This window comes from Barbus barbus, assembly GCF_936440315.1.
Source record: "Barbus barbus genome assembly, chromosome: 2".
Classification (NCBI taxonomy): domain Eukaryota; kingdom Metazoa; phylum Chordata; class Actinopteri; order Cypriniformes; family Cyprinidae; genus Barbus; species Barbus barbus.
The window spans coordinates 15,288,953-15,316,625 of NC_136730.1; the positions used below are offsets into that span (position 1 = coordinate 15,288,953).

At 39.6% G+C, this 27,673-nt stretch overlaps 1 protein-coding gene across 1 annotated transcript in view; it reads left to right on the forward strand.

Annotated features, from left to right (window-relative positions):
• Positions 1-696: 696 nt before the first annotated feature.
• LOC306844220 (uncharacterized protein) overlaps positions 697-27,673 on the forward strand; it is a 72,889-nt gene continuing 45,912 nt past the window's right edge. Inside the window, exon 1 of the mRNA XM_079376193.1 lies at positions 697-1,029. Coding sequence (XP_079232319.1) covers positions 982-1,029 — 48 coding nt within the window. The 5' untranslated portion in view covers positions 697-981. The remainder of the gene's footprint in view (positions 1,030-27,673) is intronic.

A 27,673-nucleotide genomic window follows, 5' to 3' on the forward strand; every position in this document is an offset into this window, starting at 1 on the left:
ACAATATATAATGGCCAAATATTGAATATAACTGTGTTTTGTGTGTGTGTGTGTGTATGTGCATGTTTATGTGGTTTATGAGGACACAAATTTGTATAATGACATGGGTATGACAGAGGTATTACAATATGAAGGTGGTTTATGAGGACACTGCCTATGTCCCCGTAATTCAAAAGGCTTAAAAAACATACTAAATGGTGTTTTTTTTTGAAAATCTAAAACTGCACAAAGTCTCCTGTGAGGGCTAAGTTTAGGTGTAGGGTTGGTGTAGGGCAATAGCACACACAGTTTGTTCAGTATAAAAACCATTACGCCTATGGAGAGTCCCCATAAACCACAAAAACCAGCATGTGTGTGTGTGTGTGTGTGCGCGCGTGCTGTTGTTATATGCACTTTTTATGATTCGATTGAATAAACTGTTTAGTGACTCAACACACAAAAAGAAGACGACCAGAAATAATACAGAAAACGGATTGAAACGATTCGAGTCACAGGGATGAAGCAAAATCCCCAGCACTACTGTGAAAAGCCCATACGCGTGTAAACTAGAGCACAGAGACGTAATGTCCCTTTAAGCGCAGACTGCGAGCGGAACATCTGCGTCTCCTCCTCTGTGACATCGCGCAGAGGAGCGTCCTATGGACGACCTGACTCCGCCCACCAGTCAGGAAGATACAGAGCTCTCTGATCGTAAGTGGCCGTGTAGAGCGAGAGCTGATACAGACGTTTGTGTTATTAGTCCCTGTTCAAGAGAATCAACATGACTGGCGCTTGATCGGAATGTCAGATTAGCTTTGATTTGGACGCAATCCTCATTCCTAGTTGGCTGTCGCGCACACAACTGGGCGAGAACACAATTTCCAGACATACATTTACCATCTTTTATTAGATTCCCAATCAGGCGTTTCTTTGTAAGACAGTTTACACATACTGAAACAAAGTGGATTTAACAGTGGCTACGTGGTGTACCCGTACTCCAAGATGCTTCTGGTCTCCCAGCGGCTAGACTCACCTCGCATGGACCCATTAGTGAGTTTATGAGTTTCATATTATTGGATTGCTTTGAATGGTGGCTCACGATCATTTGGTGTGTACAAGTAAAGCCAGTTTATGTGTTTCACTTTGTCAGTATACACGCACCTCATACACCTCCACACTGGCTTTTACGCAGTAGTTGCTTTTTAAACTGTAAGACTCCCACTGTTCTGCTTGAGGTCCACGGTGAAGTTTGGAAAGTCGAGTGGAGAAATCCCAGGGTTTTGTGTGCGTTATAAGGCAGACAGAGATTAGATGACAAGCTTGAAGACTGCATCAAAGATTAACTGGCGCTGTCCCACGCATTTACGCACTCATTACGAGAAAGTTACATTTACTATATTGATTTTGCTAGTACTATTTTTTGATTGAATTACGAAGTAGTCATTCCGACTAGCCATATGACAAAAGTAGGACGGCTATTTTACCATGAGGTAATGTTACTGCGAGCAGTGGAGCTATAAAGATGATGTACCTAGTAGCTTTTAAATACATAAGATGCTATATAAACTACTGCTGCGAAATAAATATTAGTCTCTAGTGAACGGTTGTTATTTGTATCACCCTACAGAATTCGGTGCTAAAAAAATGTAGTCTGTTACAATTAGCAATAGAGTGGTTATTTGTCACTACTGGGATAGTGACTAGTAGCAGAGGAAGTACTGGTGACTAATTGAACAGATGATATTCACTACTGGAATAAGTATTCGTATCTGATGAATAGATTAGTGTGACTGTTTGTAATTACAAAAATGTGCTAGTAACATGAATAATAAATACTAGTTACTTGAAAGCCTTGCCATTACCCTCACAGTCTGCTATGACAAACTCTGATTCAGAGGGAACAGCAGGTTGAAAGGGACTCGAGATCCTATCGGCGCAGTCATTTAAATGGGTAGCATGGATTGCTTTATCGATGCACGGAACGCAAAACCTTTGTTTTCATACATACGGCTGAAGGCAAAGTAGAGTCAGAGAGGTAAAAGCCCCACACTGTTAAAGCAGCATGTGGTCTGCTTGTTGGAATGAAATGGCATTTATCAGACACTCAGCGGGGCTGCGCTCGCTAACAAAAGACTGAGAACTGGGGACTTGGGCGAGAGCGCGGCTCAGGGGCTGCAGGCGCTGTGTAAATCGTCTCAAAATGAGCGATAATGTGACTTTTCACTGTCGGAATTGCGGCTGCGTTTATGCCTGGTGTTTAACAGTTAATGTGGATTGCTGAAAGATAAGAGAGACAGACGGTGGCTAAAATGCGGGACAGGGCTGCCAGTGTGTCCAGGATTAATCCGCGCTATAGCAGAATACATAATGGGATTATAAAGGTGGCGGAGGGCTCGTTCACTGTCAGAATAAGAAAGACTAGAAGGCAGCTTGCATCACTGATTTTTATATCAACCCCAGCGAAAACTGTCTATATGTCCGTGTTTTCTAGATCACGCTTGAGATCCTATGTAATTCAGTTTCTTGTAGATCAATAAACTAAAGGGGAATGTTCATTGACGAGCCTGATTTACGCGCTGCCCCCCTTCGCCTTCGCTTTGTCGTGGATTATTGTATTTCCACAGATAGGCTACAGCATGTTTACCTCCGATGGACAGTCCCATATTCTCAGTATCATATGTTTCCTTTTAGTTCAACAGGGAGTTTCCTCGGATCGTTTTCTGTAATATTTGGCAGGCAGTAACAGATGAGACTATTGAGGAGTAAGAGAATAAAATGGTTTATGATTATGAATAAATTATGAACAAAACGCAATTGTGTGGATTACACATGGGCATATATCAGTCATTTTCGCGAGACTGTTTGTTGACATGACAGTCACTCATGTATTATTAATATTCATTTTTTTAGCGGGTGCCGCCCACATAACCTCTTTGACATCTTTAAGTTAAGGGTTTCGATCTTTTGAAGTAGGGCAGCTCAGTAAATAAATGTTATTTTAGGCAAGCCAAACTAAGCCAGAACCATAATAAAAGTAATTATATAAATAAATAAATAAATAAATATTATTATCGTATAAAATTTATTTTTCTGATTAGGCTACTCTCAAAAAGGATGGGTTAATTTTCAACACTTTTTTGTTGACTATTTTAACACGTTTTGTGTCATTTTGTTTACATAATTCCAACAAATTGTGTAACTATAACACATTAGTGTGTAGAAATTAGCAGGAGTAACTCATTGGTTGAGTTAAAAGTAACAAAATGTGTTGTCCTTAACTAGACACAGGGGTGTGTTAAGAAACAACGCAGGTTTTTTAAGTGTATATTATTATTATTATTATTATAAAAAATAATGTTTAACAAATATAAATAAACATGTTCAATAATAATTACATTTATGTCAATAAATATAGCCTATTGGCTAAATAAATAAATATATTAGCCTATTACATTTGAAATATATTAAATAAATATTTATAAATTCTGAGTTCCTCTGTGTTGAGCTTGTTGTTTTTGCGGAATCCAGTATCACAGTTGTAGATTTCCCGCTCCGGATCATTCTGCTCCTCTCGATTTGAACTGATCTGTGGCCAAATGAGTCAGTGCGCTTTGAAGCTGCTGTTGACGGATGAATAAAAGGGCCAAAGTGGAATGCGCGCTCTGGTCTTCAGATCTCGTGCACGCACAGAGCGGCTCACTGTAATGCGAGCAGCGCTCGTGAATACACTTGGATCTCACCTCAAAGTTAGGCGAAAGTTTAAAACAACACATCCAACTTTTATCTTACCGACGTTTCTAGGATGAGATCACTGAGTCAGGGCTTGTGCAAAGGAATTTAACTCTGGGGGGGGGGGGGGGTTCTTTGTGGAGAGACGTGTTTGCGAGTTCAAAAGCAGTCGAAACGTAGCACACACTCATACCACAAACAATCGCTCTGTCATTTTCCCGCGCTAACTAAGAATCATTCTCAGTGCATCACCTTGAGTGACTCGTTGTTCCTTCGTGTGAAGACAAGGATGAAATTGTGCTGATTTGCAGGAGGAGCCATATGGTGGATCTAGGAGATAGATAAGGATGGGAGGGAGAGATGTAGATAGCAGAGTGTTGAAGTGATTCCGATAGAGACAAAGAAAGAGAAAGTTTGTGCTGTCCAAGGCCAGATGTTTTGTTGTGGTGGTTGATGGACATTTATTTCTCATTGCCTCATTGTCATGGGCATGACTACCTCCAGAAGGCACAAGACGTCAATATAACATCCGGTTGATGCTGGGCATGATGCTGGACAGACATTGCGTTTTGGTTCAGAATGAAAATCGGTTTGAAGTCAGTGTTTGACATCACAACCTAAAAACAACAAATACAGCGTCAGCTGATGTCGGACATCAAATTAACATTGACGTTAGATGTTGAATTGAAATTAAATATTGGTCACCTGACATCGCAACCGAAATTTAACCAAATATCAACGTCTTATGACATTGTGTGCCTGCTAGGCCTGGGTGCTTGGAAGTGAATTCAATAATCATAAAATTGCATTAATTGTGTGATTCCAACTATTTTATAAGGTGGTGATTCATGATGCGATTTGTACAAAAAAAGTTTGGAAAAAAGTAAGCATGGTGGCCCACCCCTAAACCTAACTGTCAGTAGTGTAAGCATGAAAATGTACAAATGAGAATTTGAACGAATTCACATGAAATAGCCACAAATTCGCCAAAATATTACGAATTGCAGCAAGAGTGTGTTGGAGATTCTTTTCCCAGCTTCAAAGCATCTGATCAAAGTGCAGTAGCATCTTCTTTTGTGATACACTGAGCCACAATAAATGCACACACACTTTTTTGTCTTAAGTAAGTAACTACTTGAGTCATAAGTAGATCCATATCTAATCAATCAAAATTTCCACATTCGTCATATATAAAACGACAAACATATTTTTCAGACATTCAGAGGAACCCTGTCAGTTCCAGAGCAATTCTTTGGTACTGACTCTTTTCAAAGAAAGGCAACTGAGAAAACGAAAGCGTGAATGAGAGGAAAACGCACGGGCCATCGGCCCATAGAGGGAAACCCTCGTGTGTTTCTGTTATCGCTCTGGCTTCCTGATTTAACGTCAGTTGACGAGAAGGACAGAGAGAGCAAGCTAAGGTGAGCAACGGAGAGAAAAACTGCGTCACTGTGATCAGGCAACATCTCACCAGGAAATAACAGTGTTGCCTAGGGATGAAAAACAAACAGGAGCACGTACAGAATATTGTGTTGAGTCATTTCTTTTCCTGTCTCCAACACTTTACACAAAAACTCAGTCAGAGGTACTAGAGTGGGGAACACTCACCTCAGAGCTTTGCCAGCTTTAAATGACTCTCTCTGGAAACCCCTGCGTCTCTCTGACACACGGAAGAAAGCTTACAAGCACCTGAATTTTTGTCAGAAGTAAAAGCAAAATCAGTGGCACAGCAGTGAATGAGAAGACGAAGTGTAAATGCATCAGCCCAAATTACTGAATGAATCGGAGAAGCAGAGCTTAGCTGCAAGGAAACATATGCTGCCTCTGGAGAAAACGTCACAGGATATGAGGGCTACAAAGATAGAGACTGCTTACTTTACCTCTGACAATCAACTACTGTAAAGCCCCCTGTGAACTCAGCATCTGTTATGGCTCGAGAGCCCAAAGGAACATCATTCATTTGGAGCATCATTTTAGCTGCATCAGCAACTAAAATGCTTTAAAAAGTTGCTTACTCTCCACACACCGATCTGGGAACATCCGCAGCCAAGTTTCTGTTTCTGTGCTGATATGTGGGAAATTTATGACTGATTCCAGGACTTTCTCTAGTTATTGCTTATTCATTAAGGCTGAATTAGGCTAAAATGTTTTAAACATTAAAAAAGAAAAGTTCCCAAATTCAGTTCTTATGCTAGTTTTTCCTGACACTGGCAGGATTGAACTTTGATGTTTGATGTTAGGCCATAAACTCTAAGACTCTGGAGTCCAGCTAAACCAGCACCAGATTAGCAAGGCTTGGAGACCTGTTTTAAACTAGATCAGCAAACTATCTTAGGTTGGTTTTGTTTTTTAACGTTGTACCGCTACTTCCGTTTCATCACGATTTGAAGTTCAATAGTGTTTAGTTTGTACAGCCCACAACACATTCTCAAGTGAAGGATCTAAATGAAAAAGGGAAGATCGCATGTGAAAAAAAAGTCAAGGGGGAAAAAGCAAAACAAAACAATGAGAAATGGAAATCTCCACGTACCCACTGAATGACATCATGCCTTCAAATCTGCTCGGACACAGTTTGTTCTGATTATTCGTATTGCTCTGGAGGAACAGGGCAGTTGCTGTGGTTAAGTAGCTGTTTTGGTCTTTGTGTGTATGTTTAGCATTCCGTTTTGTCTCATTTGCATGTCTAATTCAATAGTTTGCATATAGAAGATCGTTCAAGATCATTTGATTCCCTCTCCTCTTCTCTCCTCTCATTATTAGACTGTGTTGCAACACTGTCTGTCTATAGTCTCACCGCATGGAATACAGGTCTTTGTTCGGCACCAGCAGTGGCTTCCCGCTTGCATCATCATTACACACTCAGACTGTAATGAACCTGTGGCTCCTTTTGGAGAATGTAGGCATGTGCTCAGGGTAGATGAGATACAGTTTGTTTTACCTTCCACTATAGTCCTATAAGTCGCTAGCAGTGATGAAATGAACTGCAACCGTTCTTTGATCAGACAGACATAAAGTGAGAATATCGAACAGTCCAGAAGCAATCCCAGAGCATCATTGCAAAAAGTGAAGAGCAATGAGACGGTGACTGAATAAGTGGCATAAAGAGAAGCTCCAAATTTCTGTATTGTATTTGAATATGTTTACTTGGTCAATTTGCTACTTTTCAAGTTTCAATTCTAAATTAACCAGATTTTCTAATCTACAATTTGACTGTCTAATCTATATCATCTGCCTATTTATTCTTTATAGGCATATGGACATTTTTGGGTAAACTTTAAATCCCACTATACGCAATTATTTGAATCCTGTACGACAATGCAATGACAGGTTATACAATATGATTTCAAAAAGATAGACAAGGAAGTTTGTGTGATGTTTACAGCACTGTGCAATAAACTGTAGCCAATAGATTTAGCCACGATTTAGTGTTGGCAAAGCCGGTTGCATACACTGGACAAGAAACACTTGGGACAAGGGACAACTCCGGATGATAAAACAGCTGGTGTGTGTACAACAGTAGAAAACTGAGTGAAATTCATAAGTCCTATTGTTTCTTCATTGCAAGTGAGCCTACTCTAACTTTGTCGAAGGCTAAGATTCATCGCAACTGCTTTGCCATCAATGAACATGTAACACTAGGCAATCAAAGACTTGTGATTTTGCACTGAAACAACCAAAATTCTTTACGATCCCAGAGATCTCAGACAGTCAATATCGCACAGTGCACATGAGAGCACGACGTTACAAGCGAAACCATATTACTTTACGTAATGTGATATATTTCTGAGTTGAAAAAAAAATGTGCTTGGAGGAGATGGGTTAAAAAATACATTGGTTTTCTGTTGTCATCTGAAAAGTAAAGAACACAAACTTGTTAAGAATGTAAATAGGGTCAGTTTTGATTTAATGTTGACTTTTAGAGAAATGTAAAACTTTAACAACCTCAGTGGGTGTTCTTCCAAGAGTGCAGCTGAACACCGATGAGACTGAAGATTAATAAATCAGTACTGCGACTCACACAAGACTTCAAAGAGCCCGTGTTGCAACAAAAGAACAAGTAAATGTTTCTCGTTTGAACGTGTCACTACGATACACTGTGATGAATGGTCCTGCAAGACAGTGATCATGCCCACTAGAATGCACATGCATGCAAATGGCTGTGCTTTCATCTGCAGTCCAAACTAAAAATACCCAGAATTCCTGGCACTTCATAATGCACTCATTCCCAGAAGCAGTTGTCGTAGTAACCTTGGCAGCTTTTCACAAGTACGATCTTTTTCCTACTTCTTTCTAAGGGATACAAATGGAATAGGGTGTAAATTATTAATTAGTGGAGATGGTAAGGGAAGGATTTTATTTATTCATACACAAAGAAATTTTTATCTATGTGTGTACTCAATGAAAGAAACAAAGTAATATATGCAAAATTAAGATGATCTATGACTGTACGCGTAGGTGATTGTGGTAACGATCTATCTGGTAACGGTGTTGAATTAGTGAGTATTATGGGCTGTCTTCTGCATTGTTTCCTTGTTGTCTTGTCTGCGAGTGGTATTCTAGGTCACTCCCTCCTCCTCCCTCCTCCCTTGTGTCATCCATTAACAGAGCCTGTGTGTGTGTGTGTGTGTGTGTGTGTGTGTGTGTGTGTGTGCATCTACGTTTGATCACAAGTGTGTGCTTGCCACTTTTGTGAAGATGGATAGACACCAATTTTTCTAGGTTTTTTATTGTTCCTCTTAACTTTCATCAAGTACACCCACATACATTTTCTTTTTCTTTTCATTGCCTTCCTTCCTTCCTTTTATTTTTTATTTTTTTTTGTCTCTGTTTGTGCATGTAAGTGGTGAGGTCAGTGAGAGTGCCACTATGGCAGTAATGGGCCTATTTTGGTGTCCGTTTGCAAGCCCATAGTAACAGATTGTGGCGCATGGTTCATTGAGTAACTTGATCCAGACATAATGTTTTACCATGGTTGGCTGTGGTTTGCCCAGTGACTCGGGTTACATACACATACAGGCATCTCCAACCATCCCCATCCACAGAGCATGGTCTTCTTGACCCCGGTGATCCCAGCCAGTAGAAGGGTGGGGTCTTAGTAATTGATATAAGTGATTAATAGCTCTCCATCCGCTCTGTTCAATTTAAACATAATTGCTTTTTCATTTTAGTGTCAGCTTGAAGCCTCTCAGAAGGCTAAACTTAATGATAAGGGCCTGTCCTGTCCATGTCACACGTTTTCATAGCATCTCAGTGTAATTAAGTAAAGAGGTGTGATGAGAATGCAGCGTAGACTATTAGTGCATCAGCAAATGTTTTTTCTTTTTTGTTTTCTGCCTGCCATAAGAAGTGAAACAATAAAATGAAGCAATTGCAAGGTCCAGATGGAATCTGCTGAAATTTCTTCTGAAAGTTTTGGTCAGTAAGATTTTATTTTAAAGAAATGAATACTTTTGTTCAGTAAAGATGCATAAAATTCATCAAAAGTGACAGTAAAGACATGTTACAAAAGATTTTCATTTCAAATAAATAATATTCTTTTAGCCTAAATTACATTTTTTTAAGCACACAATCAGCATATAAGCAATGATTTCTGAAGGATCATGTGATCCTGAAGAATGAACGAATCGCTGCTGAAAATTCAGCTTTGTCATTATGTGAATAAATTACATTTTAAATATATTAAAAGGGAAAACAGTTATTTAAAATTGTTAAAATATTTCACAATATTATGGACCTGAAACGTTTGAATGGTAATGTATGTGGAACAGATTTAAACATTAAACATGTTATCACAGAAATTGGAGAAAAACATTAGCGTCAGGAAGTTCACCATTAATATATTTTTATACACATTAAACAGTCCACATTATAATCGCAGAAAATAACATTTTCCCAAGCTCTAATATAAACTATTTAAAAGGACACACACATTGAGATGGGATTCAGTAGAACTGTGTGAATGACGACATTCCTGTTCTGTGGAAATCTGTAGTGCTTTCTGCAAAGTTCTGTGCACGCTTTCCATGTGGAATGGCAAAAAATGTGATTGTTGTTTTAAGAAACTAAACAAGAAAAGTAGAAGAGACTATTGTCTTAGAGCCAAGTTATACTTTTCATTAGATTAAATTGGCTACAAATGTGCCTAGACAATCCTAGATAAAGAATGCACTATCATTGGAAATCCTAGATATTGACACCAAAGAGCAATTGTAGATAAACTGTTTATTGTTGCAGTCATTTATGTTTGAGAAACTCTGCACACATCACTATGTCTCTGTGGTTCTCTCTCTCTCTGTGTGTGTGTGTGTATGCTTCTTTTTTTCCTCCACTGTTTAGTTATTTTTAGAGAACATGGGAACTGAGAGCGTGAGATGCTCAGTTTGGTGGAGGAGCAAGCTCATGTCATATTGTGATTGCATGCCAGTGACAGGAAATTCAGAGCGAGGAAGAGAAAGAAAGAGTGTGTGTGTTTGAGAATGGGAGAGATAATGAATCATTCACTACAAAACCATTTAAAAATCAGTCATACTTGTCTGACTCTCTTCCCTCTTCTGCATCCTTCAGCCATTAGCAGAATATAAAACATTTGTTTCCAGAAGCAAACTGAGAATTCCTACTTGGGCTGGTAAAATGACTGTAGCTAAATCTGATCGCGTTTTTGTGGAAGTGTCTGTATATTCTGCAGTTAGAGGGGTTTTATAAGTATCTTAACCTTTTGTCCCATGAGCCCTACAAACATGATGATGTATTTGAGAGCCGGGTCATTAGGTAAAGATGGGTTTGCCAGTGCTCTAGTGTGGATTTCCACAGCACTGAACATCTATAACTGTGTGTTTCCTCTAGTGAACATGCAAGGAGCTCATCAATGTTGACAATCCAAATAAACGTCTAACAATTCACCTTCTGGTTGAAGGGGTCAGACTGTTGTGAATAGAGGACAGTAAGTCAGTCATGCTCTTTTTTCCCCTCCTCTTATTTTTCCATGCCTTACTTCATCTCATTTTTTCATGCACACCCTAAAGTATTTTTGAAGGGGTTGCTCTAATGGCTTCAATCACTGTTTGGCCCAGATTTCCTAAACCCCGGAGAGCTCTGAGATGAATTAAATCGCTAAAGACCCTGCCGAAACCACAAAATAGGGCGAGACATCAAAGTGGAGGATTTCTTGTGCGTTTGTTATCGCTCTCACTTCAGAAATTAGTGTATCTAAAAGTCAGCGGTGGTGTATTGCAAGTTTTTAGGAATGAGGCAGCACTCGGTTTTATCTGCTATCAATTTGACGTGTTGCTCATAAAGAGTTTATCGTTTGCGTTACGGTAAACATTCCCATAATTTGTGTCAAAACCCTGCGCGCGAAGCCCGGGAAGTCGAGAAGTTCAGCTACTTGGCTGTCAAATGTAAGATCAATTTCTGTCTTGATACAGGTGAAATTTCCTCGTTCGAAACGAAAAGCTTATCTTGCACTTATCTCCTCGGAGTCGGCTTTATTCTCCGCGAATAATTGGCTTTGAGTCGAGCCATATCCGCGCTAACAGCGTGTCTGTGAAAACGCGCCGCTGGAACGCGAGACGACGCTCTCTGAAGTGGCGTAGCGGCTGTCTCGCGGTGCGTTTCAGTGTTGTTTGCTGTTGCGACAGAGCTGTGGGTGGAAAGGAGGAACATATTTCTACCTCGCTCAGACGTCCAAAACAAACAGCACTATGAAGGCTGGAGCTACTCTCCGTTAGGACCAAAATTCCTCAGCTACCACGCAGCCAGGGAATCTTATTACTCTTTCTCTCTCTGCCTTTTTCCACGGGGTTTGAAGGGATTCTGTGGCCAACATAAACAGTTATGCACTTTGTTCTGGTGCAATAGCAATAGATATTGCTGTATCTGTTCAATAGGACAACAGCTAATGATCATCGGTCAATGAAAGAACAGCATGGGGAAAGAATGATGGGGAGGGGGGCAAATAATATTAGCTCTGTAAAGCTCCCACTACATCTGCTTGACAGGACATCCACTAATCCTAACTAAACAGCTGTCTGAACTGAGGTGACAAGGATGGGGGGCGTTATTTACAGATTTTTTCCAGAGGTTCAGTCAAGGTAGGGAAAGATTCTGAAAGAAATAAAGGGATAGAAAGTTTTAGGTGAATGTGTGAGGAGAAAGTCAGGTCTTTGCTGTCTACCACCACTAACTTTGAGGATCAAAGTTGCATAGGCATGATAAACAAGTGTTTTGTAGGCTACTTTAGATTAGACCAATATATTGGCTGATCAAATGAACAAATTTTGGCCGTTTTTAAATTATCTTTTACAGCATATACTGTATATGCACTATACTGTTGAGAAGTTTGGAGTCTTTTCGGATCACCAAGGCTGTGCTTATTTGATCAAAAATTCAGTAAAGTAATAATACTGTGAAATATTATTAACATTTCAAGTGACCGTTTTCTGTTTTAATATACAAAATAAATACCATATATTTAATATATATAATGCAGTTTATTCTGGTGATGGAAAAAAATTTCATTTTCAGCATCATTACTCCAATCTTCAGTGCCACATCCTTCAGAAATCATTCTAATATGCTGATTTGGTGCACAAAAACATTTCTAATTATTAATGTTGAAAAAGTTGTGCTGCTTAATATTTTTGTGGAAACCATGATGCGTTTTTTAAGGATTCTTGCTGAATCTTGCTGAAATCTTTTGTAACATTTTGAATGTCTTAACTGTTACTTTTGATCAATTCGCTACGTCCTAAAATAAGTTTTAATTTCTTTAAAAAACTAATTCTTACTGACTCCAACTTTTGAACAGAACTGTTTATGTGTGTGTGTTGTAATACAGTATATATGTTTGTATGTATTTACATTTAGTCATTTAGCAGCCTTTTTTTCCAAAGCAACTAACAAATGAGGACAATAAAAGCAATCAAAACCAACAAATGAGCAATAATATGCAAGTCAGCCTAATGCATTAAACAGCGAGATTAGCCTAATGCAATACACACAGCAAGATTTTTTTTTTGTTTACATAATAAATAAAAAGAAAACAAGTAGAATAGAAAAAGAATAGAGAACTATTATAGGCCTTTTAGAAAACGAATAGAGTGTATTAGAGGGTCAAGTGTTTATATATATATATATATATATCAAAAGCAAAACCCTGCTTTCTAGATACTGGCATCTGCTTTTAAAAACCAAATCGCATGACCACAAATTTGTGTCTATTCAAGGTAGCCAGACTGTGGCAAAATCACATAACCTTGTTTATGATCAGGGTTGTTTTACATTGTAGTTAAGTATTCTGCCATTGGACAAGTCCCCTAATACACTCCATTTGGTAATTTCAGCTGAACGTCTTAAATATTTTCTGCTAATAGTATGTCTTCTAACAGTATAATTGAGTTTCTGCCCCAAGGCAGTGTGATTTGGTAGCACAGCTCTAGGACTAGCTTCCTCCTTCTCCATGTCTCGTTAGGTTAGATTTTTCTAGATCTCTCACTCACACTGCTTTCTATTATAACAGCTGGGCCGGGCATTTATGTGCTGCCACATCAGGACCTAATAAATGTGCCATACGCTCATTGATTTCCCACTGCATGTTTGTGCAGCTGCTGGTAATGACATCACTTTCTGAGTACATGTGGTTGTGTAGGAGTCAATGAGTGAGACAGCTACATGTGTTTTTCTTCAGTAGAATGTAGATGCCATCTTTGGCCCTTCAAGCACACAGCACACAGAAACAGTAGCAATGTCTCTCTCTGTCTCTGTTATACAACAGGACTGAATGCCACTCAAGCAATAGAGGCACTTTCCCCCATAAGGCTCCCTGTTCTCTGACCCACTGACACAACAAAATATTGGCAGCAGCGCTGTGGTGCAGTCGGTGTGTGCGTTTGTGCTGATACAAAGCATTTTTGTTTTTCGCCATCCCCCTTTTAAAGAGTTGCTGGCTGCAGGAATACATTCCTCCTCTTTTTATCTGTCAAAACTCCCCTCCTCCCTCTCTTTACCTCCTCCTTTTCCCCACTATGTTAAATTGTTGTGACACTGTAGCACTTGAGCGTCTGGTGTTAAAATATTCCTTCTTAATGACAAATGAACATGTAGATAGATTCCTCTCCCTGGCAGGTCATTAACATTTGACACATTGGAAGCGACGCTGATGCCGCGGCGCGGGCACAGTTCTCTCTGCATTGCAATGGCGTGATTGCGACGCTAAGCGCCTGGAGTATTAATGCATTTATTCATTCCATCAGATCCCTCTTCATACAGATTATCAGACCTCTCTTTAACCAAGAAGATGATTTTATTTTATCCCACAAGTTAACAACTGCGTGTGGCTGACTCAAGTGTGTGTGCGCTCACACTCGAGAGGTCCTTATTTCTCTTGTCTTGCCTTTTGATGAATTGATTTTTCGATGTGCTTCAGGCTTTCAAACATGAATGTCAACCTATCTCTGCTGACACATGAGTGTGTGGATATCCATAAATATTCCAACATATAAGGGCGTTATGAGTAGCTATGAGCTTTAGATTTGAGATTGTTGGTATTGGCACTGGCTTATATTGAGATATTTTTGTGAATTTTTTAGAAGGATTTTAGCATATGTGTGCATCTAAATTGATTATATCAGCCATATGCCATTTGAAAGAAATCTATATCTGTCAACTCATAATAGGAACCATCTTTGATACCTGTTTGACACAAGCATATTCTGCATGCTGCATGATGAAAGCTCATTCTTTAACTGCTGTTTTAATAAGCATGGGCCCCACACTACATCTGGTGCAAGACATATGTACATCCTGACTGGCTGCTGTAACGGAAAAAAGTCTTTTGGCAGCTTTCATTAACAAATGTTACTTCCAGTAGACATATGTGGAATAATCCTAACACTTTACTTTACCTGATTTGGTCTCTAACAGTGTTTGCACAATTAAAGCATACTTAAAAATACTTAAAAGTGAATGCTATTGCATTATATATCATATTATCAAGTGTCATTTTAAAGTTGGCTATTTGTGAACAGTTCATCCAAGCACATGTATATGTTTAAGTGGTTTTTGACCTTAAGGTAATGTTTATTCAAAACTCAATATAAAAACAGACTTCTCTCTTACATATGCTAGAATTCACCATCGTTTAGTCCACTTAAACCCATTCCTCCACAATCCACTTCAAGCTTGCATCCATTAATGATTGGACTTTGAGATGTTGGACTGTACAAATGATGGATTGAACCAAACAGAACCTACTTTTTTCTTTTTTGATAATTCATTCCACTCGGATGCATGTCACAATATAGAAGAACTTCCATTTCATCATGACTTCAAAGACCTTTTACAAGCTTTTTCTCACGTTTCACCAAAAGAGATAACATGAGGCCATGGGAAAGGAGTTTTGGCGGCAAAAAGTGATGTCACAAAGGCTGGCATCTTACTGTGTGCTAACATCGTAAAGAAATAGTTAAGAAAAACAGTCATTTCACATTTTTATGTGTCCAAATACTTAACGCAGACTGAAAATTAAACTCAGACCTTCATATAGCTGGTGCTTTAACCAGTTTTGTAATGTAATAAAGTGTGTTTTTTCATGCAATCTAAAGTGACTATAGAAACAGCCTAGAATGTGTCATTATGATGGTATAGGTGAACAGCAGTCAATAGTTGACTCTATTTGACTTCGTAGAATACTGTTGGGAGAACAAGGCAGAGGCAGTGCTCTACAAGAGAAATCAAAAGCCTATGTGTCGTACAGGGACCTCCAATCAATAACCAGATCTTCTCTTGCCCCCTCAAGGACGTTATCTCACACACAAACACACACATACACAGGGTCTAGGTCTATATGGCGCCGTTTTACGAGTGCTGTAATTGCTGTGACGCATTTAAGGGAGCGCTACTGAGAGAGAACCATTCATGAGATTTATTAGAAAAGGGGTTCCACCAAAAGAGAGAGAGTGAGATGGAAAGGTGGAGGAGAGGAGGCAGAAAGAACAGATGATCGTGTTCAGTCCAAAAGGAAGAGGTAAAGGAAGGAGGGATGGAGCATCAGATATATGAAGTGAGCAGTGGACTCTGTCCGTTTGGGCTGGTGGACATTGATCTGAGTGCTCTAGACTAGGCCAACCCAACTAATGCCGGTCCATTATTTAGCCTGTAGAGATAAAGAGACAGGAGGCTTCTGAGGTGGACGCCTAAGTGAGGAATGGACCGCAGAGGACAAGTGTCAACTCAAGTGTGTGTATGGAATGAGAAAGAACGAGCTTTGTGCAACTGTCACTCTCTGTCTGGACTGTTATCCATTTAGAGACTGTTTCTGCTCATAGTTTCACACGTACACACCATGGGGGCTTTCCAATGATTTCTGTTGCTTTAATAGTGAGCTGACAGTATTTTCTGTCACTACACCTAGCCGTTACACAAACCATAGTTTGTAAATTAAAACATAAGATATTTAGTATATTTCCCTCGATTGAACCCTTAGCTGGTTCCCTCGATTCTTTTAGAGGCTTTTGGTTTTAACAATTTAGGCAAAACGTGACCCGAACACATCCAGTGTAGCCCATCACTCTTTCAAAGCAGCTACATTAAAAGCTAATCATACTTGGAGTCAATTGATAATAATATGAAATGTTTTGCCTCAGTACATGACAACTTGCAGGAAAAACAAGCTTGTAGCTAAGTTAAGTAAGTTACTCAACTCATTCAAGCCTTTTTTTATCCTTTAGCCTGAAACATTGGCAGAAATCAGAATAGCATACTAGTATACTTCTCTTGCTGTTGCTGGCATAAAGATATGCAATGCTATTCTGAATTTAACCATACTCTACATAAGAGTGTGAAAACAGACGCCTCCAGCTATGCAAGATTGATTTCGTGTGTTGTTGCTTTCCATGTCAGAGTGTAATTCATAGTACAAGTATGTGTTGCATTCTCAGCGTCGCCTGCGTTAGTGTAAACTGTCTGCTTGCACGGTCAAGTTTCTCTACTGTCATAGCAAAGAGAGTCTTGTGGGGTAAGTTAGATCTTATAAAACATGATTAGATCAAGCTACCTCAAATAATAACACAATGGAACAAATATTCCCAGTCAAGTGTGTATTTGCATGTTGCTTTTCACATACAGTGTTCAGACTCGTTTCACTACAGAACTGGGAGAAGTCGGGTTTTTGTTCTTCTCTCAATATCAGGTTTAAATATGTATCACACCCACCTCATCAACAAAAACTGAGAAGGAGAAAGAAACTGAGAGAGAGAGATCAAGGTAATTTGAATCCCTCTGTGGCTCTTTCTGAACAGCCATCTATATCAAGGCAAATCCGTTCTTGTCTGTGAGCAAAATCAAATAGAAACTGGAGACACACACACACCAGCTCCAAGTCTGCATAATCAGGAAAGAAGGGGTGAAAGGGGGAGAGGTTAGGAGAGGGAAAAATGGAGGAAAAGTGTGTGTTGAGAGAGAGAGAGGGAGGCCTTGAAGTCACATTCTTGTATTGGATAAGGAGAGACCCCATGGATTGGATCAAGGTCGGAGTGTTCATTTAAAACTGCCTCACTGACAGCAGCAGCCCTCGACATGAATATTAATACTGCTTTAACAACCAGCACAGGATGGCTGAGACCAGCAAGACAGCCAGTGAGTGTGTGTGTGTGTGTGTGTGTGTGTGTGTGTGTGTGTGTGTTCCAGCACTAACTCAGGCAATTTGCTCTGCTTTTATTCCCTCCGCTCTCTCATTGGCTGGACTAGGATTTGGTGAACCTTGGGTGCAGAATTCCTGCTCGTAGTTCTCTCTTTTTTTCCTCATTCACTCACGCACACAAACATCCACTCTCTTTGGTAGTTTTCATTTCACCAAAAGAGATAACATAAGGCCATGGGAAAGGAGTTTTGGCGGCAAAAAGTGATGTCACAAAGGCTGGCATCTTACTGTGTGCTAACATCGTAAAGAAATAGTTAAGAAATTGGCCATGTTCATATGTATGTGGGCGAGTTTTGGTGGGAGGGGGGGTTCTGCCGAAGTCTTTTGAAATGCATCCTCCTGGACTAAAAAGGAAACTTATTTGTCTAATAAGCTCGTTTGGTTGCAGCAGTTTAACAGAATATTTTCTTCCTCAGATCACAAGAGAGGGAAAAATTCATTCTTTGCTCACCCCCATAAACCGTTATGACTTTTTTCTTTGTTCAACAAATTAAGATACTTTGCAGAAACTCATGCTTCAATACAAGTAAATAGGAACAGAAGCTGTCGAAAGGTGTACATTTTTTATTTTATTATTTGATTTTATGGAATCCTGGCTCCTTTTGTAACTTTTAACGCACTTTTATATATTTTAGATATTATCAGATCTATATAAGAACATATATCCAAAAAGCACTATAAAACTGTCATAAAACGAGTGGATAGTCTATATTACGTCTATATGATTAAAGTAAATTTAATTTCAGTCTGCTTCATACATAAATATGCTATATGATTAGAAGACTTGGAAAATGATACACAGGTGATTTCAGGGCTTTCTCATTTTTCTCACTTTAATTGTATTGAAGAGTGCAGAGTTAACATTCTTCAAAACATCTCCTTTCATGTTCCTCTAAAGAAAGAAAGACTTATGGTTTGAAAGTACATTTGGGTGAATAAATGATGTGATGGACTTTAATTTTAGGTGAACTATCCCTTTATGTGGTTTCATTTACATATACAAAAGAGTTTGTCTTCAAGATGAAAGGGATGTATATGTGAGTATGTCCTTTTGTTACTAAACCTCACACCCACCTTCTCTTTCTCTCGCTGTCTTTCTCTCACTCGTTGTTCCTGTTGTCCTTTGTTTGACTCTGAGTGTGTGTGTGTGTGTGTGTGTGAGTGTATCCGTTGGGAGATCCCCTTAGTAATGGTCTAAGGGCAGCCGGTACAACAGACACAAGCACTTCCTCTTTTTGTCTCCATCCTTCACTACTTCCCTTCATTTATCATCTTACTATCTGTTCATCTGCTCCTCTCTTTCAATTGTACCCTCACAGTTTAAAGCTCTCTCGTGGACACTTTTAAAAGGCACTCGCACGCAATGTGTTTTCATCTTCGGATTATATGTGGTTACTTAGGTTAATGTTTGTAGGAATAAAGATTTATGATGTTTAGCGTGCCTGTGTGTGTGTGAGCGCTAATTCATTTTACGATTGTCTGTATAACCATCCTGTTGATTTATAGGTGTGTGTTTATGAGTTATGAGCACAAGCGTGTGTGTGATGGTAGACAGCAGGTTGTGTTAATGTCACAGTGAGGTGAAGCTCATTAGTGTTATTTTCCTCACATTCAGAAGACTGGCCATGCACTGGTAATTGGAGAGCTTGTGTGTTTGTGTGTATTTTGTGTTCAGACCATCACAGTGTAACTGAGCTCATAGCTGCTCCCCTGGTCAATAATATAGACATTATAATTAAGTAATATTTATAATTAAACAGCCTTGGTTATTGTAATATCTTTTAAATGTAGTCTATATTTCGTCATGACATATTTGTTATTTTTTGGTAAATTTTACTCTGTTTACTTTTTTAAACAGCTTAATTATCATCTTAATGTTCGTTTTTGATCAATTTTGTTATCATTGACTAACGTTTTTACCGTCTGTAACATTAATTGGCGAGATTAACACTGAACAACCTTCAGCATGTGAAATCCATTATTTCTTTGTGTGTATATGTTGGATCTGCATTTGCTTTTGAATTCTTTTGTGTAGATTGGTGGAATATATGCCTTTACGTCTTTGTCTGTGCTGGCAGGGAGGTGTGTGTGTGTGTGTGTATTTGTACACGTATGCGTGTGTGTGTGTGTTTGAGCCCCAGGGCTCTTCTCTGCTTGAGCCTAGTGCCACTAAACCCAGCCTAAGCTGACCTATTTCCAAAGCGCCACGCACGCACACATACACACACACACACACACATATGTGCACATGGTTGCCTCTTCTCATCTCTCCTGCCCGTCGGAAACAATCAGACATGCACACACACATACGTTCCCACACACTCACAGTGCTACTGCATGCCTCTGATCAGGACACGTGTGTTTGTTTAGCGTGTGTGTTCTCTTTGTATGTGCTCATGTATCTGTTGATGTACTGTATATGGAGGTTCCTGTAAGAGGCATCTGTTTTCTGAGCCATGTTTTCACCCCATACAGCTGCGCTCCGAGAAGTGTAAATCTTTTAAAAGTCTGTAGGATGCATGTGAATGTGTATCTGAGGTGAACATGTATATTAGAATTTACAAGTTCCTGTCGATATTGGATATGTTGGCCCAATATTGATATTTTTTCCCTGCCTGTTTTAATATCTAGACTACTTTTGCCATCATGTAGCAAATTTACCCCTTTAAGAGCACTTTTGTTTTACTTGTAGCATGCTAGCTTATTAGTGCATTTTAATTTTCTTTTCTTTTTACGATAATTCCAATATCAATGCATCCTTACTCTAGTTATTTTGGGAGAGAAATTGTAATTGCATGAAAAAGTCACAGTTACAACAAGCAAAGTCACAATTATGAGAAATCAAGTCAAATTTTTGACAGTTGCATATACGAGAATGTTTCAGTTACAATAAAGTGAGATTTTCATCCAATTGTTTATCCAGTTATTACAAGAAGAAATTGTGACAGTTGCAGTTATGACAGTTTTTCATCCAATTGCAAATTTATTTGAAATAATTATGAAAGATGTTGGATATTGGATATTTATTGGCCAATGTTTAATTGTTTCTGCCTATTTAAACTACTTTTGCCACCATCTAGCTCTAATAAAATATAGTGTGATCAATTATGGCAAAGATTTAACCCTGTATTAACGTGTTCTCTATTTTCTCAGGAGTGCTTGTTTTAATTGTAGCATACAAACTTTAAAAAAGTGCAGCTCTACTGCAGGTTTGTAAGATACAGTATTTGAACAAAGCCAAATCAAAAACGTGGTGTTTGTCAGTTTCAATGAATCTCTCTCAAATATAAACTAAGGCTGACTATGAAGGCTTACGTTGGAAGCTATGAGCCTGTGACATCATGAATGACGAGAATTCAGTGAAGGTCGGAACAGACGGGAACACTGTGTGTGTGTGTCTGTGTGTGTGTCTGTGTGTACATTTGACAGTCTCTGTAAGTGAGGTCAGGACAGTGTGCCTGCTATTACAGCGATATTTCTCTCTCACTCACTCTCTCTCTCTCGTTCTCTTTATATACACACAGAGACATATGCATAGAACAGCATAATCAATCGCAAACAGACTCCAGGGACTCATAGTAAAGAGGTAAAGAAGTCTGCTGATGGTCTTGGCACACTTGACGCACAAGCAAGATGGTTTGCGTCAGTGGTGTGACGGTCTAGTTGATCCAAACCGGTCACCAAGCAACCTCAGGTTACTTCTGTTTAACATCTGTCAAATCTTATTATAGACTAAAAATCCAAAAAGAATGTTTTTGCATGTCCATTTCTAACTTGCTCAGGGATTCAGTTGCTTTTTGGAGAAGTGAATTTAGTCAAATATTTTAGTGATGATTTAGGAAAAAGTTACTGATTTTATTAGTTAACATAAAAAATGGAAGGCAATTTACTCTATAGAATAAAAAAAATGTTTAGAATAGGAAATAAATGCATAATTATTAAACAACAGCAAGAAGTTGCAGTTATAAGAAATAAAGGCACAATTGCAAGAAATAAAGTTGCAATAATGAGGGACAAAGATGCAATTATGAGTAATTAAGGCACACTTGCAAGACGTGAAGTTGCCATGACAAGGAGCAAAGTCGTAGTTATGAGAAATAAATGTACAACTGCAAGTAATTTTGCAATAATGAGGGACAAAGTTGGATATAAGAGAAATAAAGGCACAATTGCAAGAAATAAAATCTCAGTTGTGAAAAATAAGTTGCGATTGTGACGTGAAGTTGCAAGTACGGGAAAGTTTCGATTGCAAATAATAAAGTGAGTTTATTTCATGCAACTGCAAATTTATTTCTTGTAATTATGAAAATAACTCACAACTGTGAGTTGTAAGTTTGCAATTACCTTTTAGAATTGTATTATTTTTATTACTCTGAGGCAGAACCTAGTTTTCCATAAAAAAGAGCTGCTTAGGGTTGCACTCCCAAAAACTGAAAAGGATAAGAATAGGGGTTGCAGAAGGGATCAATAAGCAGAGGAAGAGCCTGGGATGATAGACAGAAACAAAGAGAGGAAGGGGGAAAGGAGAGCAGCTGCGTCTCGGTGGCAGTAGAGCTGCAGGTGGGACTTCATCAAACAAAAGACACTTAGTCTCAGCGTCTCTGTCTTATTCGCTCACCCCTGCCTTTTCACTTCTTGGCAATACCGCCGTCCGTTTTCCATCCATGCAGCAAATGAGTTTGTGCTCAAGCTTGTCTGAGAGAGATAGAGAAAGTCTTTTTACCCTTATTTCAATGCTGTCTTTTGATCATGGCGTGACACTGGCTTGAACCGCATAGGAGATTAAGCCAGACGTACACCTGTTCTGGACACACACACACACACACACACACACACACACACACACACAAGCACTGACACATACACAGGCTACTGTAATTGGCTCAGTGCAGGTTAGTGTGTTTATGCAACATTAGAGAGGAGTGTCTGCATTGTTCTACCTAGATGCCGTTAGCCACTAAACATGGGACACTTTCATAACACATCTGATACGTCTCTTCCTGTCCCAGATCATGCAGACGGTCATCATGCTGATCAGCAGCTTGACACCTGATGGGTGAACACAGTATGATAGCAGATCAAAAGACAGGTGAATGGTAGACTGAGGTTTTAGCAATGAAAACGGAAATAGTATTAAAGTGATTGTGTTAGTCACCTGTCTCAATCTCTTTTTCTCCTTTTTATTTCTTCTTTTATTATTTCTCCCCTGAAGGCGACTCTTGGGTGGGTTAAAGTGTGAATATGCATCTGTTTTCAGTGTCTGTATGTGTTTACATGCTAATGTTTGTGCATGTGTGCTCTTTTGTTTGCACTTTGTTGGCTGTGAATGATATAACACACACACACAACCACCCTGCCCTATAGTGTTTCAGGGGCATTAATGAGGTCTTTATGAAAGGGAGTTTCCTCCAGTCAAGCCGATCTGCCCTGCTAATATCCTGACATCTGGAATAAACAGACACTAATTTTTCCCCATTCTTCCCATAGGTGTGAAAATAATGGGTCAATGACAAATAAGAGAGCCCAAGATAAAGATGAAGAAAAGTATTTAAACAGTTTTTCGTCAGTGATTGTTTTTTTCACTTCATACCCACAAAAATAAAGTGAATTTTACTTCAGTAGTTAAAAACATGTTCAACATGCAAGAGGTGTATTAAGTTATTGCATGATTTACATTTTAGTGTTATTTTAATAAATTAATAGATCCAAAAAATGTAAGATCCAAACCTATAAGACATTCATTAAGTTACGAAATGCTGACCACCATAGAACAATGACGCGCTTAAGTTTGCTCAGTCAGTAAATGAAGGTTGGTGTTCAGATGTAACAACTCTGAAGAAGATGTGTTCTCCTAATTTGGAGGCCTTCTTCATAAACTGTAAGCCGTTCTATTCGCCCCGAGAGTTTTCCTCCTTCATTCTCGTGAATGTGTACGTGCCTCCGGACGCGTGCGTGAGCGCCGCGATGCAACAGCTGGCTGAACAAATATCTGAAACAGAGCAAAGGTACCCGGACTCATTTTTAATCATTCTTGGAGATTTTAATAAAGCAAATCTCTCCCGCGAACTGCCAAAATACAGACAGCACGTTACATGTCCCACCAGAGACAGTAATATATTGGATCATTGTTACACAATAATTAAAGATGCATATCACTCTGTCCCACGGGCAGCTCTGGGGCTCTCTGATCACTGTTTGGTTCATCTCATACCGACCTATAGGCAAAAACTCAAATCTTCTAAGCCTGTATTAAGAACTGTTAAGAGATGGACTAATGAAGCAGAGCAAGATTTAAAAGCTTGTTTTGACCTCACTGATTGGAGTGTTTTTGAAGCCGCTGCCACCGATCTGGATGAACTCACAGAGACTGTAACATCATATATCAGTTTCTGTGAGGATATATGCATCCCCACCAGGACATTCTTATCATTCAATAATGATAAACCGTGGTTTACTGGGAAACTCAAACAACTTCGTCAGGCCAAAGAGGACGCTTACAGAAGTGGGGATAAAATCTTGTATAACCAGGCCAGGAACAGACTAACAAAGGAGATCAGAGTGGCTAAAAAGAACTACTCTGAGAAGTTGAAAAAAGAACTTTCAGCCAACGATCCGGCGTCGGTATGGACTGGTCTGAGGAACATCACCATGTACAAGACACCACCCCCACAGTCTGTGGAGAATCAACAACTGGCTGACGATCTCAATGTGTTCTACTGCAGATTTGAAAAGGCCAGACTGACACCCAACACCCGCTCTGATCTGCACTTCACACATTCACCTTCCCCCCCCTGCAACCCCCCTTACTCCCTCCCCCACCATTCTACCTGCGTTTAAAGTCTGTGTAGAGGATGTGAACCAGGTCTTCAGAAAACAGAAATCTAGGAAAGCTTCAGGACCAGACGGTATTTCACCTGCCTGTCTAAAAGTCTGTGCTGACCAATTGGCCCCCATCTTTACACAAATCTTCAACAGATCTCTGGAGCTGTGTGAAGTTCCCCGCTGCTTCAAACGCTCCACCATCATTCCCGTCCCCAAAAAGGCCAAAATCACTGGACTTAATGACTACAGACCTGTCGCACTCACGTCTGTGGTCATGAAGTCACTTGAGAGACTGGTCCTGGCCTACCTGAAGGACATCACTAGACCCTTGCTGGATCCTCTTCAGTTTGCCTACAGAGCAAACAGGTCTGTGGATGACGCTGTCAATATGGGACTGCATTACATCCTGCAACACCTCGACAAACCTGGGAATTATGCAAGGATCTTATTTCAGCTCGGCCTTCAATACCATCATACCTGACCTTCTCTCAGACAAACTGAGACAGCTCTCTGTGCCCTCCTCCATCTGTCAGTGGATCACCAGCTTCCTGACAGACAGGCAGCAGCTAGTGAGGCTGGGCAAACTCACATCCAGGACTCTCACCATCAGCACTGGCGCCCCTCAGGGTTGCGTTCTCTCCCCACTGCTCTTCTCTCTCTACACGAATGACTGCACATCAAAGGACCCCTCTGTCAAGCTCCTGAAGTTTGCGGACGACACTACAGTCATAGGCCTCATCAAGGACGGTGACGAGTCTGCTTACAGACAGGAGGTTGAGCAGCTGGCTGTCTGGTGCAGCCTTAACAACCTGGAGCTGAACACGCTCAAAACTGTGGAGATGATAGTGGACTTCAGGAGAAACCCCCCTGCTCTCCCCCCACTCACCATCATGAGCAGCACTGTGACTTCAGTAGAGTCATTCAGATTCCTGGGCACCACCATCTCCCAGGACCTGAAGTGGGACAATCACATTGACTCTATTGCGAAAAAGGCCCAGCAGAGGCTGTATTTCCTCCGCCAGCTAAGGAAGTTCAACCTGCCTCAGGAGCTGCTGAAACAGTTCTACTCTGCAATCATCGAGTCTGTCCTATGTTCTTCTATAACTGTTTGGTTTGGTTCAGCTACCAAAACAGACCTCAGAAGACTACAACGGACAGTTAGGACTGCTGAGAGGATTATCGGTGCCCCTCTGCCCAGCCTCCAAGAACTTTACACCTCCAGAGTGAGGAAAAGGGCTAAGAAAGTCACTCTGGACCCCTCACACCCAGCTCACTCTCTCATTGTACTGTTGCCCTCTGGCCGGCGCTACAGATCACTGAGCACCAGAACAGCCAGACACAAGAACAGTTTTTTCCCCCAGGCCGTATCCCACCTGAACAACACATAACACACCCCGGTACTGTACATCTGTAAATAACCCATCAAACCTTCATCTGTACATAGGACACATGCACATTCACAGTTCTGTCTATGGTCATGTCTCTTTTCTGTATATTTTTATTTTTATTACTATTGTTATCCTTAATTATTGTATATTCTCTTCATTAGTGTTCTTTATCACCTTAATTATATGTTGTCTGCACTATGTTTGTACTTTCTGTACTGGAAGCTCATAACACCAAGACAAATTCCTTGTGTGTGCAAACACACTTGGCAATAAAGCTCTTTCTGATTCTGATTCTGATCTGATTCAGTTTGGTCAGTCAGCCAGGTGTTGAAGCAACTTTGCTAAATCTTTATGAAGCATGTCCTTGTTAGCTTGTTGCAATAATGTGAATGTCCTCAAATTCAACACTCATATTAAACATTATGATGGATTTGTTTGTGTGTGTGTGTGTGTGTGTGTACTATGGCTATGAATGATTACCATCTTTATATATATATATATATCACGTTTTTTTGGTTCTTCCAAGAATAGCCATGGTAATATCATGGTATATATATCCAAACCATAGTACTGTCCTGGTATTGTGTCCAAAAATAGGATATTACCATATATCATATACAAAAAAAAAAAAACAGTGGTGCCATGGTATCTTGTAAAAAAAACCAAAAAAAAACGTGGTAATACAATGATACGCTTTAGTACTTTTCTAAAAGGATTGAGGCTGAAGAGAATTTAATTTCTAAGGCTGGGAGTTGGTGGACAGTTGGCGGATTATGAAAATGGATCCGGAAGTGCAATATGAACTGATAAATGAGACATAAAAGATATTAACAGGTCTATCCATTTGAACTTGTTTGAAGAAAACGAGAAAGAGATATATGCATTTGTATCCTTATCTGCACAGGCTTGTAGATATTGGGCAGTCCTGCAGGGATCCTCTAGACTGTAGAGTTCAGCGGTGGTCTGCTCTCTGTGGGGGAAGGGCCCTTACAAAGCCATTTATTTTATTACTCTTCCATTCAGCCCTCAGAGGCTCTGTAATCTGTCATTAAACCATTACAGCAGGAAGAGAGAGAGAGAGGGAGGGAGAGGGTATAGAAGGATAGAGATGGAGGTACGGGTGGGCGGTCACACTCAAGGGGCCTTCCCTGAGGGCCGGGCTTACAGTAAAGCAGCTGGGCACACATACACACACTCACTAAAAATGCACTGTTGTGTGCCTGAATATACTTACTACCATTTGTGAATGAGAGCATTTGGTGTAGTAGCTCATTATGGAGTTCAAATGACATGTGACTTTTGACGTTTTTACTGTTTGGTTTCACTTGCATTTCCGTGTTCACATATTTGCTAAACAAGGATAACAACATAGTATCCTATCTTGTTTCACATACACTGAGGAATTGAGGAATTGAATCTTAATGACCCCAAACTTTGTACTTCTAAAATGAACGTTGTATAGGATGCTGATTTGGTTATATAATATAACCAGATTTGGTTATATTATATATTAATATAAGTTAATAATTTAAACTTCTGCAGCCTTCTAATGTTGATCTGATTCGTCAACACATAACTGCCAAAATTTAGATGTCAACAATGCTCAGAAACTTGACCCATGAGTCACTGTTAAATTAAAAGGAAATAGCAAAGAAGAAAAGTCTGTGTCCATGTATGGGTTATTTATTTTAAGGATATTATTTCTTATTCTTACTCCTAAAAGTTTTTACATAGAAGTCTTAAAGGCACGGCAGCCCAAAAAAATAAAAGGTTAATATAACCTTGATTATTATACTAAGTAGATCTCAGGAAAAACATAAAATTATAAAAATGGTAAACTATGAAAGTATGGATTTGGTTACCTGCTGAATATGAATGGTGGGTTGCTTATTATTTTGGAAGAGTATGTTCCTTTTTTCTCCAGAAGGATCAGCAGTTTCCCCTCCCTTTCCATCCTCTCTGTCTCTCTCTCTCTTTCTGCTTTCAGATTGTCTGTCATTCTTCATTCAGCCTTGTATTCATTTTGATTCTGCTCTCGCAGCTGACAAGTGTGAAATGA